Source organism: Siphateles boraxobius, unplaced genomic scaffold, assembly GCF_051911475.1.
Source record: "Siphateles boraxobius isolate OS27281-9 unplaced genomic scaffold, OSU_SipBor_1 130, whole genome shotgun sequence".
Lineage (NCBI taxonomy): Eukaryota > Metazoa > Chordata > Actinopteri > Cypriniformes > Leuciscidae > Siphateles > Siphateles boraxobius.
The window spans coordinates 23,441,605-23,466,214 of NW_027508734.1; the positions used below are offsets into that span (position 1 = coordinate 23,441,605).

The following is a 24,610-nucleotide window of genomic DNA, read 5'->3' on the forward strand; positions in this document are numbered from 1 at the left end:
ACTTACTCATTGTAACATGTAGTATAAAAAAATAAAAAAATAAAAAATAAATAAAATTTCATCAGTGGGGCTCCAGCTCCTCTCTGCATTGTCTGGTATTGCATGAAGAGCCTGTGGCAGGCCGGAGTAAGGAGGACAGGCGTGCAGTCTCAGGAGCAGGTCTGTGTGGGTTGTGGTGACAAATGAGCTGAAAGCTTGGTATTCATTGCACCCAGCTCTCCTGTGCCAGCCCTGTCCCCCCTTCACTGACGGCCTTTCATGTGTCAACAATACCTCCCACTGTTCCCTGAGCTCAAGGTGCCAGCAGAGGACAGCACCCTGGGATGGTGCGACCTAAGACTGGGCGGTAAGACTGTATATACCGTGCGATCATAGACATGTCAACCAGTAGAGATTCACTGTCTTTCACACCGTGGTAGATATATTATTAGTGGGCTAGACTGCTACATAGACTGCTTTCTTTCCTGTGGCGATTCCTTGCGGTGGCGACTTGGGGAACAGCAGTAGCCACGTGTGTGCGAATTTGTTTGTGTTTTTGTATCTCGTCTATGATGTTTGAACTAGCTGCGGGAATTTAGGAGTATCCGAATATCTAGGAATTAACATGGATTTGTTCAACACGTTGCTTATGAGCATGCTTACTCTTGGGACTGTTGTGAACCATCGTCAAACCAACTCGTCTCATTGACTGCAATACAGTCGGGACTTCCTCATCCAATGCAATAGTTCAGCACTGTGGACCTTTTGCGATGAAATTCCACCAGAGATTCGCAGGTGCGGGGCAGGTGCAGTGGACGAGGCCGTTGTGACAGCAACGGGTCGGGTGAGAAAGCGTGGCTGGAGGGAGGAGTGCGATGGAGGCTACACAATTTGGATTGAGCCGCCTGCCACTTCCCTCGCTCATCCTTGAAAACGTGCCATCATTAAGGAACAAAGTGGACGAACTGCAGGCAAATGTTAAATGCATACCGAGAACATGACTTGGGCCAGGATCTTGAAATTGATGGCTTTGGCCAGCCTATTCGGTTACACAGAGATTCACAGTTGACTGGCAAAATACAAGGAGGGGCAATATACAACTCCTGCTGGTGCAAAACTATCGTAGTTCGGGAATCTATCTGTAGCCCACATATCAAACTTTAATCTATCTCACTGCGTCAGTTTTATTTGCCAAAAGAAATTCCCCACCTTTTCATTACACTGGTCTATATCCACCCAAGAGCCAATCCGGCAGATGCTGTAGCTGAAATCACCAAACTTGTTCACCGTTTACAAAATATTTCCCCCAATGCTCCGCATTTTATACTTGGTGATTTTAATACGTGTAGTCTTAAGAAACACCTCAGGCACTTTCATCAATATGTAAGCTGTCCTACTAGACATGGACAAATTCTAGATCTGTGCTACGGTAAAGTTAGAGATGCCTATAAATCTCATGCAATGTCACCCCTGGGGTCTTCTGACCATAGCTGTCTTTCTGGCCCCGATCTATCAATCAGCCCTTAAGAGAGGCAAAGTTGAGCGTAAAGAGGTCTCTGTATGGACAGATGGCGCTATTAAAGAATTGTATGGCTGCTTTCATAGTACCAATTGAGATGTCTTTAAGGACTCGTTCACTGATCTAGAGGAACTAACTTTCACTGTATCAAGTTACCTCAGATTTTGTGAGCAAATGATTATTCCCACAAAGATCTTTACATTATACCCCAATAATAAACCCTGGGTGAGTAGATCACTTAAGCACATTCCTAATAAGAAAAAAAAAAGCTTTTCAACAGAATGACATGCATAAAAAAGAGACTCAAAGGTTGGTGAAGAATGAAATAAAATTGGCCAAAATCCAGTTTAAGGACAAGGTGGAAGATCAGCTGAAGAATGGCAATGCTTACTGTGCTTTGAGAGGGATTAAGGCTATGGTGGGAATGAGTGATAAGAAAAAAGGGGTAGCTACATCTGACAAACCTGACTCTGATTTGGTGGAGGAGTTGAATCAGTTTTATCTAAGATTTGACTCCCATGAATTTAATGATGATCTTGCTGAATTGAGTCGAGGAAAGTCTGATTTTGATTGATGAGACAGATGTCTGGAAGACTTTCGAGCTGATGAGACAGATGTCTGGAAGACTCTTGAGCAGACGGGCATAAGGAAGAGCCAGGGGCCTGACCGCATTAGCGGCCGATTGCTTAAAATGTGTGCTCTGTTCCTGGGCAGTATTTTTAAATTTATTTTGCAACCCTTGCTATCACAAAGTAGAATCCCAGGGATATGGAAAGAATCAGTAGTGGTTCTAGTGGCAAAAGTTCCCTCTCCAAAGGTGATGAATGATTATCGTCCCGTGGCTCTGACCTCTCCGGTGATGAAGGGTTTTGAGCGTATTGTAACGAGGAGTTTACTTTGCATGACTCAGGGCATGATTGATCCACTACAATTTGCATATCTACCAAGTAAGGGGGCTGAGGATGCAACAGCAACACTGCTGGATTTTGTTACTGGACATTTAGAGGGCAAGAAGTAGTGGTCGACCGATATGGGTTTTTTGATGGCCGATGCCGCTATCTTAGAGAGCAGGGTATAAATATAAATATACGATATAAAGCCGATTTATATATATATATATACATACACACACACATACACACACACATACACACACACACACACACACACACACACACACACACACACACACACACACACACACATACATACATACTATATATACAGTATATATATATATATATATATATATATATATATATATATATATATATACACATACATAATACACCCTTCACCATACCTAGAGATTGGCATGGGGTACTTTCCATAAGATCATCTTTCAATGCAAATCAAACCAGCTATTAGGGTAACTGAAATAAAACCATGCCAATCTCTAGGTATGGTGAATGGTGTGTGATGAGGTTGGTCTATTTTAATTCCAAAGGCTAAGGGAACTTTATCAGGATGCATATTATCCTGGATCCATGAAATAACTGGCCTTTAAAAATAAAAATCTGCCTGTCTCTATGGGAGTTTAACATAGGGGTGTCCTGACTTATGCACCCTGTATTTTAAGGAAGAACATTTATTTATTTATGATACATTATTCAATCACAAAGAAAATTGGTGTCCTTAAAGGTTGGATTTTTCCTCATTTTTTAAATTAAGGCATTAAGATCAATTTCCAAAAGATGATTTTTTTATTCCTCTTTTTAGGCAACTTTAGCATGGGTGTCCTAACTTATTCACATCACTGTATAAATACACACACACTTTATATTTATATAAATCAATATTTAAAATTATTTAAAATAAACATGCTTAGGCCCTATACTTTAGATGGCAACTTCTTGAATCTGCAATCCTATTACAGAATTTTTCACAAATAAAGTAATTGTTTAAAAATATATGGATATGTGAATAAAAAGGAAGTAAACACTGTAACAGGGCACTCAGTATTCTGGTAATCTGGTAATTAATCAGTAATCACTGATAATCATATTTTTTCAAATAAAGACTTTTTTTTTTTACTTTGACTTTTGACAAGGTAACGCTAATTTTACATACAGCACACAGTGAAAACGACATGAATATGACACAGTGGGCCACTGGATATAGCACAGCATATTTTAAAATGAAGGATTTAAAGTTTTTCAATCGACTCTCCTGTGAAGTTGATCTTCTTTTCGCATTCACTCACTTCACACGACCGTCATTCGCAGTAACACGTTTATGCAGGCTACAAATGCATACTTCACAAGATATCACAGCTGGATTCGATTAAATCTGCAAGGTTTGTGAGATTAAATGTTTATTGGATATTCAGAGATTTGTTTAAATTATGTAGATGCGCATTTGCTGAATGTTGATGGTAAATGAGAAAGTATTTTAGCCTGATTGTTTGCCTTTTCGGTTACAAATAATATAAAAGCAAACGTATTACTTTTTCGCAAACCATCTACTTTCTTTGACCACTTCTGTAGCCACCGGTTCTGTCCTAACAAAGTATTAGATCTGATTGACAGAGATCGTAAACTAATGAAGACTGAGAATGTGAGTGAGCGCTGTGTGATCAGGCGCTGCCATTCTCTTCTCAGGTGCTTGTGTTCTCAGCGCCGCCCGTCAAAATAAAAGGGTGCAACGCTGTCAAAATAAAAGTCCCGCTTCCAACACATCGGCCTATCAGAAAAACTTATCGGCCAATGCCGATATTTTATAAAAGCCAAATATCGGCCGATATATCGGCCGTGGCGATATATCGGTCGACCACTAGCAAGAAGACACACCCACGCTTGTGTTTTGTTGACTTTTCATCAATGTTCAACTGTATGCAGTCCCATATTTTTGCTCACAGACTATTGCAATTTCCTGATATTGACTTTGGTACAATATGCTGGCTGGTTGATTTCCTAACTATGAGGTCACAGAGGACCCGGGTAAATAAAACTTTATCTAAGGCGGCGGCCCTCATGTGTTCAACGGTCACCTCAAAGGTGTGTTTTCTCACCACTTTTATTTGTGCTCTACTCCAATGTCTGTCAGAGTATTTTTGAATCAAGGCATATTATCAAGTATGCTGATGATTCTGTGATAATTAATCTTCTGCAGGATCACTAGGTGGGCCATGGACCAGTTTTGGACAATTTTATCAATTCTAGGAAACATGTTATTTTCCTGGCCAAGAAAGAATAACCTTTTCCAGCTAAAGTAAATCAAGTACTAGCAGGGTAATAGCATAGGTAGCTAGATCAAGATGTTTAAGTGACTTTGATATTTTTGTGAGTGGCAAACACATAGACAATAAAGTGTGAATATAATGGTTTAATAAACGAAACTAAGGTAGGCTACACAAACAACTAAACTTAGCAAAGATTGTTTACATAATCAAGAAAGTAAAGAAAAGTGAAGAAAGAGAGAAAGAAGAAAAGAGAATGGCAAGATTACAATCAGTTAACCACAACCTATGAGAAACATCAAAGAATCAGGATCACCTTAAAGGGGCACAATAACTTAGTTAGAACGCATCTAAAGGCTGCAAATGGGTACTTGCATTGACTTTGGTTGCTGAACAAATCCAGATGCAGGAGATTCTTGATGATTTTGTCAGGAGTGCGTTGAAGCGTTCGTTTGGGTTCTTGGGGTGGTCCACGTTGAGTCCAAAGAAATTAACTTGGACCACGTTGAATCCAAAGAAGTTAACTTGAAGATGAAGTTAACGGAAGAAGACAGGAGGATGGTGTCTCAAAGAGATTGAGCCAAGATCTGAACTAATCAGACACTACAAAGGTCCTCTCAGTTCACTTCTATTTGGTGAGATGACCAATCAAAGATGACTGGGAGAAAGTCTTTGTTCCATCTTATCTCCATTTGCATGTTAATGCTGGCATGGAGAATTTGTGCAGTCTTTACACAAAACTATGGTAAAAATATATATATATATATCATGATGCAATTTATCTTTAAAGGATCATGACATGGTTTTGTTTTTTGTTTTATGTTCCCTTAGGTACAATTATAGTATTACTATAGTTTTTTGGACAAAAAACTTTTAAAATTTAAGGATTTATGACCTTTTCCCACCCTGTTTCCCATCCTCTGATTCAAACAGTCTGTTTTGGGGGTGTTTCCCCTTTAAGAGTTCAGTGTTAACGCCCAGTGTTATGATTGGCTAACGTTAGTGCTTACACATAAATTATTAATGCCCCCTAAAAAGAACATGTGCGGATTCTGCCGAACTGTTTACATTAGTAGTGGGTGCTGCCGATTGATGCTTGCAAGGCGATGGCTCTTGCAATGATACAACCCTATATGTTTGATCCAGAATCCGATGAGGAATCAGAAGAAAATTAAGCATCACCACAACAACTAAGAATGGATCAGCCCGTGTCCACATGGAAAGTGTGAAACTATTTTAAATTAATATGTCATTTGTAACCCGAGACACTTGAAAACGGGTTATTGTTGTGTTATCATCCTATAATTTGCTAACAGTTGAACATTATTTGTCTAAGTGGGTCGGTCAGTTTGACATCCTACATCTTTGAATACGGGGCCTGCCCTGAACATGACAGACTCTGAAAACAATATGCAAGTAAACTAAGTAAAAACACTGTGATTATTCATAATGAATGAAACTGCAATTAACGTTTTAAAAAGTAGTTTTAAGATGAAATGCATTACTTACAGTTTGCAACGTCGTTGTTTGCCCCAGAATAGTCGGTATGGTCTGATCTTTAAGCAAAAGTTTTCTGGCAAAGCCAGCATCATAGGCCTACTGCGATTTTGTTCTCAAAACAGTCTTCCTTGAAAGGTAGAGAAGACAGCTTAAATTAATGTATTCAAACATTTTGTTTGTCCACAGCCAGGAACAGCACATCTGCGTGGCGTCGCGATTTTCTTGTAAACAGACCCACTCGCTGCACTTCGACTGAACACCTGTGGGCGCGACAACGATGCATTGACGTGAAATGAGGCGTAGTCGTCTTGCTCTTGAGGCAGTCATATGCAAACGACTGGTAAGTCACTTTGTACCGTGATGTCACTTCGTACCATGGATCCCCAACGAGCTGTATTTAGAGCTTGATTAAATAAATTGTTCGTTTATAATGGGGAGGACGTCTTAAGCCAGTGGTCTCAAACTCACGGCCCGCCGGCCATTTGAGGGGTGAAATTTTGTGGCCCCCATACTTGACATTAAAGTTTAATGTTAGTGCGGCCCGTCATTCCGTGTGCCACGTGTTTTTTTTATTTTATTTTATTTTATTTATTTATTTATTTTTTTTATCCCTTATGGGCTACCATAGATAGTCTCGTGACAGCTTACGTTGGGTTTGTTGTCAATAGTTGTCATAGACAACCGCAAAGTACAAACATACTGCGCCTGGAAAAACTGACCGCGCTTGCCGCACGCCTACATTTAAATAAGGAACTTGAGCACGCAAAATATGTGAGCGCGATATGTGTACCACCAATCAGGCCACAAGCTACTGGTAGCTCGCGAGCGACGTGTTGGAGACCCCTGCTCTAAAACAATGTGAGAATAATCATTTTGAGCTTGTAATATGTGTCCAACAGGTTGATAAGAAGGTTTCCTTTGATTTGTGCAAAGTCAGTAATTTGCCTGAGACACTATACATGCTTAGAAAGAATTCAATAAGACAGGCAGACATGACTGCAAATATTTGTATTTCAAAAGCAATAATTGTTTTTCTAAGTATAATAAAAGGAAATGTGCCTTCCAAAAAAACATTCAATATCATTAATGTGTTGTATAAAGAAAATAAAAAAGGACATGAGCAAATATAAGTATCACAAAGATGTGTTAAAAAAAACATTCTAAGTATCTAAGTATACTAAGTATCACATACTAAGTATCACAAAGATGTGTTATAAGGAAAAAACAAAGAAAGTTTGTAAAATGAACTTCAACTGTCAGAAGGACAGCTCATGGAGAACCAATCATGAACAGAAAGGAATGTTCAAATTCAGAGGAACAGTTCAGAAGAAACTTTATTAATAAAGATTGAGAATATTGGATCAGTTGTGCTCCTTTTTTTGGAATACTTGAATACTATTTTTGTGGAGTACTTGATGCGGCCCAGCCTGACCCAGACTCTACCTCCAGCGGCCCCCTGTTAATTTGAGTTTGAGACCCCTGTCTTAAGCTATGAAACTTGCAGGAAGTTTTAATAGTACAAAGACCTCTTATATACAAAAAGATCAAGGCAAATTTGGTTTCTCATGTAATGACCCCTTTAACATATTGTACACCATTGATTATAAAATCAAAAGAGGATTATTATGATACCAAGAAATAGGGGATTCGAAGACATTAAAGCAGTGATACATACAACATCTTTGGGTATCAACATTGGAAGCTACTCTAACATAACTAAAGAATCATAACTAGTTATAACTAATAAAACATAGGAGCATGCCTAAGACACAGGAGAAATACTATAAACATTTGGGAAAGTTTGTGTGTATGAATGGAGTAAGTGTCCTTGTGTATTGGAAGTTTATCTCTATAGTCTTTGACCAAATGGTTAGTGTTGTCTGGTCTCCTGTGCTGTCTTTGAGGGTTGCAGACACAGTCTCTTGGTGAGATCGTTCAGTGGAGCCGAGGTGATGACGGCCTTTGAAGAGAACTGATTTTAGGGCTGATGACAACAGGGGAGAGGGGGAAGGTTTTCTGATTACTAGGGCATTTGATCAAGGCCATTCGTTACATATGATCAAGAAACAAAGTAATGTAGAAACAGATCAAGACGAGGAAGACTTTGTTATTAAAGGTCCTTGCACAGGTCTGTTATTTTCTTATGCTTTTTTTCTTATTCTTGATCCTAAAAATGTCTCGCACAGAATCCTTGCACACTGAGCCAAATGCATATTAATTAATCTGTTGCAGAAAAAAATCGCGAAACAGTGCAAAATGGAGTCTTCAAGCATTGAGGATGATTTTATTGTCCTCTCTCTTCTTGAAATGAGAATACCATGAAATTAATACAATTATATTGATTAATTAGAAGATTACAGTTATACTTCTGTTTTTGGATTGACCAGGGCAGCTGTATGTGTCAAGGTCCTGATCCAGGTAGCAGGAAACAACTAAAGATGCGGAGAATCGATAGCAGCCTGCATTAGATGAAAGAGCAGCTCATGAATCAACATGATGAAGATTCAGAGGGGGCGTGACCAGCGTCAGGGCGTCGCTGTGACTGAGACAGCGCTAAGCGCATTCTAATGGGGACCGCTCTGCTGAGATGCTGTTTTTGAAAGCACTGCGTTTAATAAGTCAGCTCAGCTCTGTTTTCCTCAAAGGAGCCAATCGGCCACAGCTGTGGCTATGGGGACGGCACAATGTTAAACCCCATTCCTCCCTGACTCCTATTACCAGCTGTAAGCCCCTCTTAAAAAAAACATTTTCTTAAATCTAGCATGGTATGATGCTCTCTAGGACCTGGTGTACTCTTCCTTTAAGTCCGCTATGCCACTTGTTCAGAGAAGGGATTACAACCATGTTCCTCCTGTTTTTAGTTTGATCTCTGGATTATACAGAGCTCAGCCATATCTCCTGCATATTAGTGGATTTGAATGCAAATTATCCTTGTACACAGATGCACCCTGCACTGCGTTGGGCCCCCTGATCCAGATGCTCCATGCAGGCTTGATCAGATGCTTTGCAGTAGGATTCAGACAGCACTTTCTGAGTATGTCCCTGAATCTCAGAGAAACGGCATGTGAACTCTGCCTGTGAAAGCCAAAAAGATCAAATTATTTATAGCCTCAGCAAACAAGATGAGCTTCTTATCTTTCACGATGCAGTCAGACGCTGCTCTGCATGCTCTGAACAGAGGGTGCGGAGTCGACGTGGGGAAGACGAAGTAAAGGGGAAAGAGATTAGAAAGAGATGGAGCGCAGGTCTGTGAAACAAGTGCAAACTCTGCAAAGAGGATTAAACGGGAAGATTGGAAGAAAGAATGATTCAGTTGCTCTGATCTTCCATAGCAATGAATATTTCAGAAACTATATGAAATCAGGTTTCCACATAATACACATGTAGGCCAGGATGAAGGCGTGCATGTATGGCTACCATTCATCATGTCTGGGTCCTTTTGCTCAGTTCGTTAAATATGGAGTGTGTAGCAACATTTGGCACTTTGTTTGGGTTGATGGACTGACGTTTTCGTTCTCTGTTGACCTTAGTCTTCGCTGTAGTTTGGCAGTGGTGTGGACTGCTAATGATGGCATTGGCGTGTTGTCCATGCTAAACCCAGCACAGTAATTAGCTGTAGTGAGAGGCAGCGCTGTTCTGTGTATTGATTTTTATTCTTTGCAAAGATAAAATGCCAAAGAGAGAAGAGATGATATGAGTGAGAGGCTGCTGATTTGCGTTATGAGCTACGTTTACAAAGTAATGTGATTTCTTTCCCTAGTACAGAAACCACAGAAGCACAATATGGTTTGTGAAAGAGGAAAGATGTGTAGAGAATATTGAATTCTTTCTTTCCTGTTATACTTGTCACTATTGCAAGAACAGTAGTCACAATAAACTACCTTTTGGCTTTGCATCCTTATATTTTTATGCAGATTTTTAGATATTACATAACAAATGATGGATGTAAAAACCAAAATGTGAAAACTATCTAAAAAGAAAAAAACTTCTATGCTTTCTTGAGATGGATATCTTTTTTTATTTTGTAAGAAGACCACATAAAACTAAAGTGGAAACACAATGACCATATAAGTTACTAGATTTGCAGTTTTTAAAAAGGCATGTGACTTTTCCTCAACAGGTTATACGAATGAATAATTTATTCTTAAATGAAAATATTATCAGACCAGTATTATTATACATCATCTCATAAGCTTTCTTCAGATTATTTTTGTGATATTATGATTTTCTTGAAAGGGAATGTTATTGTTAAACCTTCGGAGTCTTGGGCTATTTTGGCCGTTTTTGAGTACTTTTTTCATTTTTTTATTTTTTTTATTTTGCGACATAAACAAATGTTTACCATACCAATGTTTGGTATCATTTTTTTTCAGCACAACATCACCTATATGACCAGACAATTAGTTTCTCACTTTGATGTACTGTATTAACATACTGGACCCAAAATCACAGCAAAAACACAAAATCCGAATAGAAAAATTATAGCTTTTCTACTACAAAAAACACAAACATGCTCAATGAAGCATTTTAAAAGGTTTAAAATGTAAACACAAGTTGTAAATGTCAAAATATACAGGTACAATTCAGATATACTCAAGCTATATACAAAAAAATATGATTTACAAAAAAAGCGGGTGTAGCCATAGGCTTTTCTTTTTCTTTTTAGCTTTACAAGTTTTTTTTAAAATTGTGCGCACAATTATTACTGGGCGATATGGCTGAAAACTGTATCACGATATAAGTGTTTCATATCGGTCGAAATCGATAATTATTGATATTTTTTATGACCTATTTAAAGGACCAGGAAATAAATATATTAGACTACATTTAAACATTTTTTTATTTTAAACTTAACCTTCCTCTGATTATAATATATTAGCAGAAATGTCAACACAACCATGGAAAACATCAAATAATTAAAATGTAAACATAAGTCTAAAATCACAATGAACAGTTAATTATCTCTTAAAATTAAGGTGCAAAATTAAAGAATACATAAGAAATGCTTAAAAAAAAGAGTAATAAAATAGTGCAAAGTGTTAAATAAACATAGAGAAACCGACGACGGTCTTGCATTATATGGAGACGACATTGGTCAGACTTATAAAATCCAAAAAACTGCCATACTGGCGAGCTGACTTTTCCCTTTTAATCAACAATTGCTGCGGCACTCATTTTCCACATCACTCCACGCCGGCTCTGTTACTGAAGAATCCAACACGAGACAACGATATGGCGCAACCATACTGTAAAGGCCTCCTTATGCTTCTGCGTCAACTCCACGGCGTAGCTACGCCATCACTCCTACGGCGTCGTGGCCGTTTTATGGTTCTGCGTCAGGTTGAGTTGCATCGCGGTGCATCTGACCAATCACAGCCCTTGTGGTCTGCGTCGCCTCGACGCGTAGTTACAATTTTTTGGAGGTGCAAAAAGAGGGGTCTGCGGGGGTATGTCGTCGATTCGACGCAGAAGCATAAAACAGGTTTTAAGGGGTTCGCACACCGGACGAGAAGTGCCGCGTCGCGTCAAGAACAACTAGAGGTATCGCACACCGGCCGCACACTTTCTCAGTTTATGGCCAGCAATATTGTTAGGCTATGTTTAAGGACATTATGAAATTAAGATAAGGTCTGTACTATGTTATGATTGTACTGTACAATTAAATACAATCGTTGCTACACTTTACCTAAGAGCGTCCGTTAACTGCATGAATTGAGAATCTCACCTATAAATCCGATAATTTTCATTCAGTCAGCTCATTTTTAAGAATGAGTGTGTGTACACTCATAGAGAATAATGTGTTCGAATTTTAAAGACATGGCGCTATAAACTGAGAAAGTGGGTCCGCGTCCGGTGTGCGATACCTGTCCTAGACGCGATGCGGCGCGCTGCTGCGCTTCTTGTCCGGTGTATAACGTGTGCAAGTGCAACCCCCTTTACATGACCGGTTACCAGAGGCTAGGTTACCAGAGAGTAAGTACATTTGTTCATGCAACCAAACTTGCAACAAAACTTTCTTCCGACGAAAAATTAAATAAAAAATTATCGAACGTTTTATCGAACGCATTTTTTATTGATATTGATTACTTGTCTATTGCGATACATATCGTTATCGTTTTATCGCCCAGCTCTAACAATTATACAGAGAGCTATATTTAAGGATTTGCATTCCCAGAGTATGAGGGTTCCCAAATAGTGCAAATATAACATAAAAAAGGTAAAATTGAGATTAAATCAAACAAAAAGCAGGTGTGGCAATAGGCGTTTCTTTTCTTTTTTGCTTAGAAACTCTACAAAACACTTCATGTACAATTACACAGATAGCTACATTACAGGGCTTTCATTCCTTGAGTAACGGGGGTTCCTCAATAGTGCAAATATACCACACAAAAGGTAAAATGAACACAGAATCAAACTATATAACTATTTACAACAAATATCAGGTGTTTTCTTTTTTTTGTTTTTTTATCTGTGCCACTCCTCAAAACAGTTCGTCTAAATCTAGTCCTAAACTACTCCTAAACTATCTACACTACTCCTAAACTACTCTCAAAATCTACTCAAACTTTTAATAACTCAATAATATCCAATAATATCTCTATCTACAGTATATATAACGTATATATTTCTCTCTTTGTCTACTCCGTAAATCTCTTGCCTTTCAATTTCGCTTCTTTGCTCAGTTGGCTCCTCCTTCATTCCTTAAAATGTGCAGCGTGAAGAGCAGAGTCAGCAGATTCACACATTTTTCTGTTTTGTTTTATGACAAAAACCGACAAAGTTATTAGAATAAATGCAGCGCTTGTCGCATCCCATCTTGCGTTCATTTTACGAACGCGTCAATATTTTTTTATATAAAATTTAAATGATCATATCTCCATTTTTACTTGGTCTATCAACACACACACACAAAAAAAGTACAATAGAATTTCAAGCCAGCACTTTCGACAGAAGTGGACGGCAGCACTCAACGTGACTTTGTTTTTATGCTTCGACATCTTAAACTGGTCATGTGACTTGATCACCCCGGCGTGATCGGTGACCCCGAAGAGTTAACCAAACTTAAAATAATTTGTTCATTTAAATGAAGGCTAAAATAAAATATAAATATTACGTTAACGTTTTAAATAACGTTGAATATAACGTTAACTTACAATACTTATATTTTTTTTGCCTAGGTAACTAACTGAAATTTAAATGTTTTTTTTAATTTACTAAAAAAAACTAAAACTGAAATAAAATAGAAACCTAAATAGAAAAAAAACGAATCAAAAACAGAATTAATACCTAAACTAAAATTAAAACAGAATAAAAAGATAAAAGCTAATGCAAATTATTGATAAATATTATAATAGTATATAAATAGTTCTTAAAATAACACTGCTGCCAACATTGTCAACAGAAGAGAATTTGCCTCTGACACACAATAAATCCAGAAACAGTCTCCATTGTGCATGTTTTTTTGATGAAGGCTACACATTATACCCATAACGATAAACAAACATAGAACAAAAAACAAATCCTTTTCCCCTGCTGCTATGAATTCTAAAAGCAATATGCCAAACCGTGTACACAGTTATCCAGACAGATATTGAATTTCTCTAATGCTGCATTTGATTATTCATGCAGAGGGAAAATATTGATTGGACCTTTTAAACTCTGATTAATTCCATGTAGGTATGCATAAAATTTCCTGTGACTGGATTACTGATTACTTGATAGCTTAAATCTAAAATGTCACGTGTGTGTGTGTGGTGTGTGGTGTGTGTGGGGGGGTGGGGGGGATGGGGTGTGATGGTGTGTATGCCGTGGTCGAATACCACTGTCATCGGTCTCATCCAAAACGGTGACGAGTCTGCTTACAGACTGGAGGTTGAACAGCTGGCTGTCTGGTGCAGTTATAACAACCTTGAGCTGAACACGCTCAAAACAGTGGAGATGATCGTGGACTTCAGGAGGAACAGCCCAGCACTCCCCCCACTCACCATCATGAACAGCACTGTGGAAGCAGTGGAGTCATTCAGGTTCCTGAGCACTACCATCTCTGAGGACCTGAAGTGGGATAATCACATTGACTCCACTGTGAAAAAGGCCCAGCAGAGACTTTATTTCCTTTGCCAGCTGAGGAAGTTCAACCTGCCACAGGAGCTGCTGATTCAGTTCTACTCAGCCGTCAGTGAGTCTGTCTTACGCACATCCATCACTGTCTGGTTTGGTTCAGCTACTAAATCAGACATCAGGAGACTACAACAGAGACTCCGGAGAGGATCATTGGTGCCCCCCTGCCATCCCTCCAGGACCTGTACTCTTCCAGAGTGAGAAAGAGAGCAGGTTAAATCATCACAGTCTCTACTCACCCTGGACACCTCCTGTTTGAACTGTTACCGTCAAGACGGCGACTCAGATCACTGGCCACAAGAACATCTCAGCACAGGAAAAGTTTCTTCCCACAGGCCATTTCCCTTCTGAACAGTTAACACACCTCCCAAGGCATATGCCTTTAAGTGCAATACTCCCACTGTTTAGTGCAATATCCTACAACTCAGGTGATACTTGTATGTAGATTTATTTATTTATAATATTCAAAACACTGTAAATATGTTCATAATCTGTAAATCTGTAAATGTCTATTCTGACTAAACCCAACTGTGATACTTTTATTCTCATATATTTTTATTTTTATTTTTTATTCTTATAATTTGTAGTATTATGTTTCTTGTTGTATTTGTATTTGTATATGTCCACTGGAAGCCTCAGTACCAAAACAAATTCCTTGTGTGTGCAAGCACACTTGGCAATAAAGCTCTTTCTGATTCTGATTCTGATTCTGATTCTGATTCTGATTCTGAAGTGTCATTTCAGATACTTAGAGAGAGTTGGTGTTCTTATCAAAGAATTGTTAAAGCTGAAAAGACCAGGCATGTTTCTAAAATTATTTCTTCTAATGGTCACAATCCTCGTTCTTTTTAATACCCTCAAAACTGTTCTTAATGTCCCACAACTCCAGTTCTTGGAGAACCCATCAAAAATGTGTGAGGAGTTCCTTCACTTTTTTATCCATAAGGTGGAGAGCATTAGGGCCCTCATTGGTCCACCTTTGAATGACTCTGGCATTTCTGTAACCTGTTCTGCTGTTTTGAACCAGTTTGAGCCTGTTAGCTTGCCTTTTTTAGAAAAAAATATTGGTCAAATGAAGATCACTGGCTCCCCCAATGATGTGTTTCCCCCTCGTCTTTTTAAAGAGGTTTTTCCTACACTGGCGCCCTACATACTTGATATTGTTAATGTCAGTTTAATTACTGGAGTCGTACCTACGAGTTTTAAACATGCAGTTGTTCAACTCTTGTTAAAGAAACCTGGTCTGGACCGACTTGAGCTCTCTAACTATCGGCCTATCTCTAAGCTCCCTTTGCTTTCCAAAATTATGGAGAAAATTGTTTATTTGCAGCTGAACACATTTTTGAATGACAATGGTATAACTGAAATTTTCCAGTCTGGGTTTAAGTCAGCCCACAGCACTGAGAGAGCTCTGCTGAGGGTGTTCAATGATATTCTTTTGGCTTCAGACTCTGGTGATACTGTTGCTCTGCTGCTATTGGATCTTACGGCTGCGTTCAATACAGTCGACCACCAAATTTTACTGTCACGGTTGGAGAACAGTGTGGGCATAAAGGGGTTGGCCCTAACCTGGATTAAGACCTACTTGGACTTAGTTTTTCAGTTCAAGTCAGTGATGCTGTGTCCTCTTCCGCTCCTCTGTTGTGCGGGGTTGCTCAAGGGTCTGTGCTTGGACCGCTACTTTTTTCAATTTACCTGCTTCCTCTTGGGTTAATCCTTAGACGTTACAATGTTTCGTTCCATTTTTATGCTGACAACTGCCAAATATATGTGCCGCTAAGTCAGTCAAAAACCCTTTTAGAGTGTTTGAATGAAGTGAAAGCATGGATGGCCATACATTTTTTGTATCTAAAGCCCCTTGCACACAGCGCGTTGATCCCAGGAAATTGCCAGGAAATTGCCAGAACACCTTCTGTGTGAACGCAAACACGACCTGGGATTGATGCCGGGATCGATGCCGGGTTGGGGACCTAGTAACATTGCCGGGATCAGTTCCGGAACGTGCGCTGTGTGAACAAAAGCCGTAATCAATGCCGTATCGTAATGATGACGCTGAAGTGAAGTGAGGTGATATCTCACCCATCCTCCAATTACTCCACTGGCTGCCTGTGCATTTAAAATTATTTTATTTGTTTTTAAATGTCTGCATGGCCTGGCACCCAAGTATCTGTCTGATCTGCTCGTGCCCTACACCCCCTTTCGTTCGCTCCGGTCGGCTGATCAGGCACTGCTGGTCGTCCCAAAGACCAAACGTAAATTTAGAGCTGACCGTGCATTTGCTGTGGCAGCTCCAAGACTCTGGAATGATCTGCCTTTGCACATCAGATTGATTGAGTCTCTTTTTGTTTTTAAATCCCGTCTTAAAACTCATTTATTTTCTTTGGCTTTTAACTCAGTTTGAGGGTTGACTTTTCAGTTTTGTATTATTGTTGTATGTATTTTTTATTGTTTTATTATTTCTTTTGTTGTGCTTCTTTTGTATGTTATTGTTTATTTCTTGACTGTGTTCAGCACTTTGGTCAACAGTGTTGTTTTTAAAGTGCTTTATAAATAAAGGTGGATTGGATTGGATAAGTATATTATTGCATGTTTGCCTGTCATTGCAGTTCAGGCAATAGGTGTTTCATAGAATGTGTGTTAATGTACGTTTGTGTTTACATTGTAGGTAAGCAGTGATGATGCGTTGTCTGGCAGCCCGTGTTCACTACAAGACCCTGATAGTGATCTGCGCTCTCCTCTCTCTGCTCACGGTTGTTCTGTGGAACAAGTGTACGAGTGAGAAAGCGCTGCGCTTTCTACCCCGGCATCCCCAGCCCCCTCCCAGCCCGAAAGTAGACAGCCATCCGCAGCAGGCCCAGCCCCCCGAACCTCCACCTGTGGTCGGCGGAGTACGCTATGAAGAGATTGACTGCCTGATCAACGACGATGTCACCATCAAGGGCCGTCGAGAAGGTAGTGAGGTATACCTGCCCTTCAACTGGATGGAGAAGTACTTTGAGGTTTACGGGAAAGTGGTGCAGTACGATGGCTACGATCGATTCGAGTTTTCGCACAGTTACTCCAAAGTATACACCCAGAGAGAGCAGTACCACCCCAACGGAGTCTTCATGTCCTTTGAGGGGTATAACGTGGAGGTGCGTGACAGAGTCAAGTGCATTAGTGGAGTTGAAGGTGAGTTTTGTTTTAAAGGGGTGGTTTACTGCTTTTTTTCTTTGCATGATTGTGTTTATGGGGTCTAATATAACATGTCTTCGTGTGTTTGTTTTTTTTAAAGCCTTATTTTTCATAAATTTCACCTTTATTGTAAGCCGCTTTCTCCTCTGTCATTTGAACGACCGGTTGACTTCCTAATTCTATGAAACCACTCCCTCAGAAACAGGCAATGGGCTCAGACTGGTTAGTTGGGCCGGTGTGTTGTAATTGGCTAAACTGTGTAGTGCACGTTGTCCGGAAACTTCACGCCCATTACCTTTACCGGCAAAAGTTGCATGTGCTCCGGTCAAATGTAAATAATGTTTGAGCCAGAATCAGACCCAAAAAGTGGCAATGAAGAGAGTCAAGCAGAACCTCCCCACGACTCTTACAAAACGTTTCTGAATGATAAACTTTTTTATTATTATTATTCTATTCTATTCTACTATTAGTATATAAGAATTTCGATACGCTGTTACTTGAAAATGCTACTGCTGCTTGTTTGCGTTTGAGATACGGTTTTCTCCTGATTTAACATTTAATTTAATATAATTGACCTAATCTTCGCTTGTCTGGTTTATGCTCAAATGTAAGTCGCTTTGGATAAAAGCGTCTGCTAAATGACTAAATGTAAAATGTAAATGTAAATGAATAAATGACAGAGTAATACCGTTTTTTAAAGTTATTGTTTTATAGATATAATGAACAACCGTTTATCTATTCACAAAACTTAGTTTACTCAGTGTATCGTTTACTTTAGGTGTACATGTTTGTCTTATACACAAAAAATAGCATCGAACTAACTGGCTAAACAAACAGCGTTGGCATTGGTTTACGCTCTTGATCAAATTGAAAAATTATGTCATAAAGTATACATGGAAAATACATTTACAAAATTAGTACATAATTACAAATTCAGGTCCAAAATATTTGTTCGCGTTTGTCATAGACACACGTAATTGCATAACTAAGTGGCTACTAAAGTCAGCGCTGGCATTTGTTTACGTCCTTGATAAAAACTAAAAGACTACGTCTGATATAAAACATGCAAATACATTTAAAATGATTAAGTCTTACTTACAGGTTGTGGCCCAACAACTGCTGCCTCTGGTTTTAAAGTTGGAACTGCTTCATGCTTTAGTAACACTTTGTTGTTGAATCCGGCATTGAATTGTGGAGATTCTGGAAGCTGTCTTCCATAAAATGCGCAGCACAGAGAGCTAAATTACGATTGTAATTTTCAGGAACATAATCAAACATAAATTTGAGCCATTGTTGACGAACTACAGCGTCCGTAGGAAGCCCGAACACAGAAGACCTGACAGCTGGGTGAAAATAACACACTTTCGATGGCATGGCTACTGCTCTCCACTATAACTCTTCCTCTTCGACAAAGCCGCAGAAATATGGCCATGCCCCCTTTTTTGCATATTCCAGAGGGAGGGTTGATGTAAATTTATGGGTTAGTTACGTATAAAACCGGGGAAGTATCTCGTTGTAGTCGTATTCGAGTCGTTTTTGTAGTCAATAAACTTCCTGATTTTTAAAAGACGATATCACTGCTTACGTTGAACTTTCAGTGCAGCAACTTTGCAGATACTGTTCATGCACCAACAGCAACATTACACACTATTTAAAATGAAAAAAGTGAAATCACAATCAACCACCCCTTTAATAGTGATACCGTTTCACATTTGATCGGTCTTATCTGATAATGGTTGCTTAGAATTGCTTTGCTGAGGTGTCTAATTTAACATTTGTCAAATGTGGCCCTATGCATGAACTAGGCACTGTTTATAACTGTATTTAATAGTGATGGATCAATTTTGGCAGCTGAAAATATTTTACTAAAACAGCAGAAACATAAATATTCGGTTTCGGATTAAAGTTTTGGAGTACCAAAATCATATAATTAATTGATGTTTAATTCGCACTTCTGTTATGATGAATGTTGACTGTTTTATTGTCTATTTCATGCATACAAGTTAAGCGACAACAAGAAGTAAACATGTCAGCAGTAGGGGTGTCACGATTCTCCAAATCCTCGATTCGATTACATTTTCGATTCTAAGGTCACGGTTCGTTTCGATTCTCGATTTTGAAGCACAGGTTGCTGTTGCTCCTAAAAAGCTGACATCAGTTCATCGCAATCTCACACATCTGTTATTATCAATGAAGCTGACTGCACAATGAATCTTTCATAATATATAGCCTACACTTTGTTTGTTATAATTAGAGGATTTGCCAGCTTACAGAATTCAGCTCTGAGGAGCTGATAGCGGTGAGGAGAGTCTATCTTAAATGCTTCTGATTGGCCATTGCGTTCAAGAAATCAACACACATGTCTGTGATTGGCTAAATCGCTCAATGCTGCAAACATGTTTTAAATAGAAACTCTGGCCTGCAAATCATTTCTATTTTGTTTTAGTTGTTCTTGTTGCTTTTCTGCAACAGATAAATAAAAATGTATTAGTTTTATATGTTTTATTCATAGCTATTTCTAGTTTGTGGGAGTCCCGCAGATCGTTTTATTCTCCCGCACACACAGAGTGAGTGCATTACCGCCCGCGCTCGCACTCGGCCATCAAATCTAGTCCCGCGCTACACTCTATTGCGTTGGGAGTTCACGTCTATAGATCAAGAGGCCGACCCGAGGATAGTGACGAGAAATACCAAGTTCGGCCTTGGGTATAGAATCTAAGTTAGAGGACTCGCAGCCTTTCAACACGTGTATTTTTTTTCCGCGCCGTTCATGAATGATCCGTTCATTGCCTCTGTCACGCGACAAATGAACAAAAGACTCCGAAGGTCAAGTAATTATTAATGTTCCCTGTAAATTATTTTTGACTGCATTATAATGATTTCTTAATTCAGAATATGATCAAGATTGCGTTGGTGGATGTGTTCGGGGAATTTGCCTGTTAAAAGTATGACATTTAAAGCCCCAGAAATGACTAGAAAAAAGATTAGTTAATTTTGATGAACGAGATTGAACAATAGAGTCAGTAAAACGATCCGAACTTTCCATCATGGGCGCGACATGGGGGCGTGGCAGCATCGATGATTCCATTTTTAATTTCGATTTTTGAGATTGTGAATTAATTTCGATCGATTTCGATTTAAAATCGAAATCGTGACACCCTTAGTCAGCAGTGTGAACGCACTTCACCAAAAATTATGGTAGAGTAGCAATTTAAAAATACAATTTGTAAAAATTTGTTTGGATGAAAAATCAAGAGTTCCTTAAGAACTTCACTATGACCGGTTTAATTTATCACGTTAGAAAACAAAAATCCCGAACAGCATACTGGGTTCAATTACCCAAATGTAATTACCAAAACTTTATTTTTTGATTTTGGTAAAATCTTTTTATTATTTTGGTGCATTATTAGTATTCAAGAATGCTCCCATGTGATCTCACCTGACTCACCACCTGAGATGGATGTTAAAGGAGTAGTTCACTTTCAAATAAAAATTTCCTGATAATTTATTCACCCCCATGTCATCCAAAATGTACATGTCTTTCTTTCTTCAGTCGATTTTTAAGGAAAACATTCCAGGATTTTTCTCCATATAATGGACTTCAATGGCAACCAACGGTTTGAAGGTCCAAATGTCAGTCTCAATGCATCTTCAAAGGCTCGATACGATCCCAGCCGAGAAATAAGGGTCTTATCTAGCGAAATGATCGGTCATTTTATATAAAAAAAAAAAAGATATACTTTTTAACCGCAAATGCCCGTCTTGTACTATCTCTGAGATGCGCCTCGCATTACATCATCATGTTGGATGTCATGTTTGGTTTTTGGGCTATAGGTGATGATACACGGGGCAACTTTTTGGGCAATGTTGCCGTCAACGGGCAACCAGGTGAGACACAGGGCCAACGACCGATCTAAAGTATCCCAATGGGAAAGTGACGAGCAACATTGGCCGGCAACATTGCTCAAAAAAGTTGCCCTGTGTATCATCACCTTATACATCCGATCATCAGTATGTATTCAGCTACCAATAAAAGTATAGTATTCTCAGCATACCTGTTTTACCATGTTTAAATCTGTTCTGCTGGTTTTACCCCTCATAATTAGAGCAGAAAATGTGAGAAAAGTCAGCATATTTTGCCTGGGCCTACTCATAACTGGCTCTCCTAATGTGTCTCAGTAAAATCACAGTTACTTTCTCCCTCATCATCAAGATTCACCTAAATGCATGTCACATTAAAGCAGCACTTAATTGTGGCACACTGGGAGAAGTGAGAGGCAAAGCGACCTGCCTCAGTTCTAACACAACTTGTTAGTGGCCATTAATAGTCATTTAGTGCAGTCCAAGAGGAGTTTCCTGGAAGCCAGGCTTGAATGATCTACGTCTGGTTCTTAGTGAGTAATGCACCCTCAATGGACTTTACATTAAGCAAATGAAAGTGGGATTGATTCAGCCAAGAACTGAATCACAAGAGCTGATTTGATGACCTTAGACGTAATGGAGAATAATTTTGCACTCAGTCTCCCATGTGTCTTCTTGTGAATCTCAATGAGAAAAAGCAAAATCAAATTAAAGCAGAACATTTTTTATTTTTTGTTAAAGAACCTAAATGACAAGCATTTCAAAATTAACTGAGTTGACACTCCTTGATGAGAAAAAGCTGATTATTGGGCTCTGGGTTTTGTCCTTCAGAGGCGTTTTACTGCCCAGGAACCACATTTGTCTCTCCGGTGTGTCAGTGATCTATCACTGTTTCTCTGCCCTGACAGATTGCTTTCAACCATTTCCTGCTGGCTCACTCTTCTCTCCATCTCTCTATCTCTTCGTAAGGACTGTCCTTCAGCAGACAGGGTTAAGTCCCCCGTTCAAGGCATCACAGTGATAGAGCTAATCTCAGTCTCACTTCATTTCTTGGATCACCTGGAATTGAACCTACAGGCTTTGTGTTAAGAGCTCAGATCTCTGACCATCAGACTACCACCACCACCATCATATTAAAGCTATTAACACAACGGTTGTAATGCTCTCTGAAGAGAATAGAGATTCATTCGGTGCCTTTCACTCTTCTGTGTTCCTTTATGAGACTGGGTAATGAAGTAATCACTTCTTAAGGAAGTATTGAAAATGAGGTTGGTCTGATCAATACTGGAGTATAAAGAATGCCTTCCAAACCACAACATTACTATTCACTAAAGACGGTGAAGTCTCTCGCAGTGCTTCACAGGATGGCAAGCAAAGCGGAAGAATTTTCTAAGAAATGATAATGAATCAAATGCAAAGCAGACTGAGTCTGATTGTTTGCATATGCGAGTGTACTTCGGTGTAACCAATGATAAGCTTGTCGACAAACCACTGCACACCTGCTTAAAAAAAAAAAAACTTAAAGCATTCTACAGATTTTTTTTAAAATGCTGAAATGCAGTACATCCATGCATGCTGCTCTGTAAAGCTTTCACTTTTTGCAAAGTTATTGATTATTGATTCATACCATATACCTGTGTGTCAGGTGGAACATTTGGGTTGTCTGTAAGTAGAGATGAAATCTTCAATGTCTCTGGAAGTTCAAAAATGATGAAGTTTGTACCTGTCCCCTTTTGTTTTCTTTCTAGGCTCCTCTCCCCCATAACCAAGAGCCTGTCCATTACTCAGAGGCTGTTTACATGGAACCGCTCTCTGTTCTGCATGCTAAAAAGAAGATCTGTAGCAGTAATGACTGTTTTGGAATGAAGGTGCCTGTAGGGAATCATCTGAGGTTTAAAGCATTGCCTCTGAATCTCCTCTGGTATCCATGGAAAATTAAAGCGAGAGCAGCCTCAAAGTGCAAGTGTAGCATTTAAGCTCAGGTTTGAGTCCAGTGTATAAGGAATGTTATGGTGCCGGTGTGAAGGTTGTGCGACCTGCTCTGTCTGTCTTTTCTTCTTTTTTTTTATCTCACTAAGGTAATCTGATAGCATGTATTTTTAACAGAGTCCGGCACCAAATTATTACGGCAACAGAAAGAGGTATTAATCTCCTCAGCAGATTTAATCCACTGTAGTATGAAATATGTTCATTTTTGAAAGGTGTTGCAAGTGCAAAAAACAAGGATTAATTAGAGGTTCTGTTCCCCTCTTTCTCATGCTCCGAGGTAATAACCCACATGAGCCTGCGGCAGTGTGTTAGAGCAGAGCCTATTATCAGAGACAGCGGACAGACTCATCAGTCTCTTCTGAGAGAGAGAGAGAGAGAGAGAGAGAGAGAGAGAGAGAGAGAGAGAAGAGAGAGAGAGAGAGAGAGAGAGAGAGAGAGAGAGAGAGAGAGAGAGAGAGGAGAGAGAGAGAGAGAGAGAGAGAGAGAGAGAGAGAGAGAGAGAGAGAGAGAGAGAGAGAGAGAGAGAGAGAGAGAGAGAGAGAGAGAGAGAGAGAGAGAGAGAGAGAGAGAGAGAGAGAGAGAGAGAGAGAGAAAATAAAAGGAATAAAAAGGAGATGAGTACGGATGGTGACAGTGAAAGAGAGATCCTTTTTCCTCCTCCTTCAGTTTGAGGGATGGCATCTCCTCTAGCAGAGGATCAGAGTGCTTTGAATAGTATCTAGGCCAGAGAGCGCCTCCAGAGTGCCCATATGCCTCCTGATACAGGTCCCACTTAGAGCCTGTGTGTGTGCGTCCTGGAAAGCGGGAGGCAGTCTCATTGGTGTGTTTGTCATCTATATTGCCTTGTTATTTCTGTGTTTAACCCTGCATGGGGTTTTTTATGTGTATGTTTGTGAATAGGCGCTTTAAGGCCAGCAATGAACCAGCAGCGTGGTTGCAGTGTTTTGCCTGTGGCTTGATTATTGTCATGCCAGGCTCTAGAATAGATGAACTGTGGTTAAATTGAAAAAAAGGATAGAGAGAGAGAGTTAATGAAAGCCTGCTGACCTATAACTCTGACAGCACAAATTCATGCTTGAGATCAAGGTAACTGGCACTATCTGAAGACCGTTTGCTTCAGTGGCTTTGTCATCCAAGTGTTCAACGCTCTTTTGCACATCTCTGCCTAATTGAAAGTTTGTTTTCACTTGTTAGTACTTGCCAGTAAAATTATTTAGAAGTCATGAAACCAGAAACAAGATTATTTATAATAAAAGAAGTTGGCATCAGTACAGAACCACTGCTTCACGTTA

General features: G+C 39.3%; 1 protein-coding gene across 3 annotated transcripts in view; it reads left to right on the forward strand.

The window, feature by feature from the left end:
* glceb (glucuronic acid epimerase b) overlaps positions 1-24,610 on the forward strand; it is an 86,835-nt gene that overhangs the window by 55,005 nt on the left and 7,220 nt on the right. For 2 of the 3 annotated variants that reach the window (XM_077228737.1, XM_077228739.1), the window contains exon 3: positions 16,960-17,465. In XM_077228737.1, the coding sequence (XP_077084852.1) occupies positions 16,970-17,465 (496 nt within the window). In that variant the 5' untranslated portion in view covers positions 16,960-16,969. Of the gene's footprint in view, positions 1-6,362; positions 6,517-16,959; positions 17,466-24,610 lie in introns of all 3 variants that reach the window. The other variant, XM_077228738.1, reaches the window with a different exon arrangement.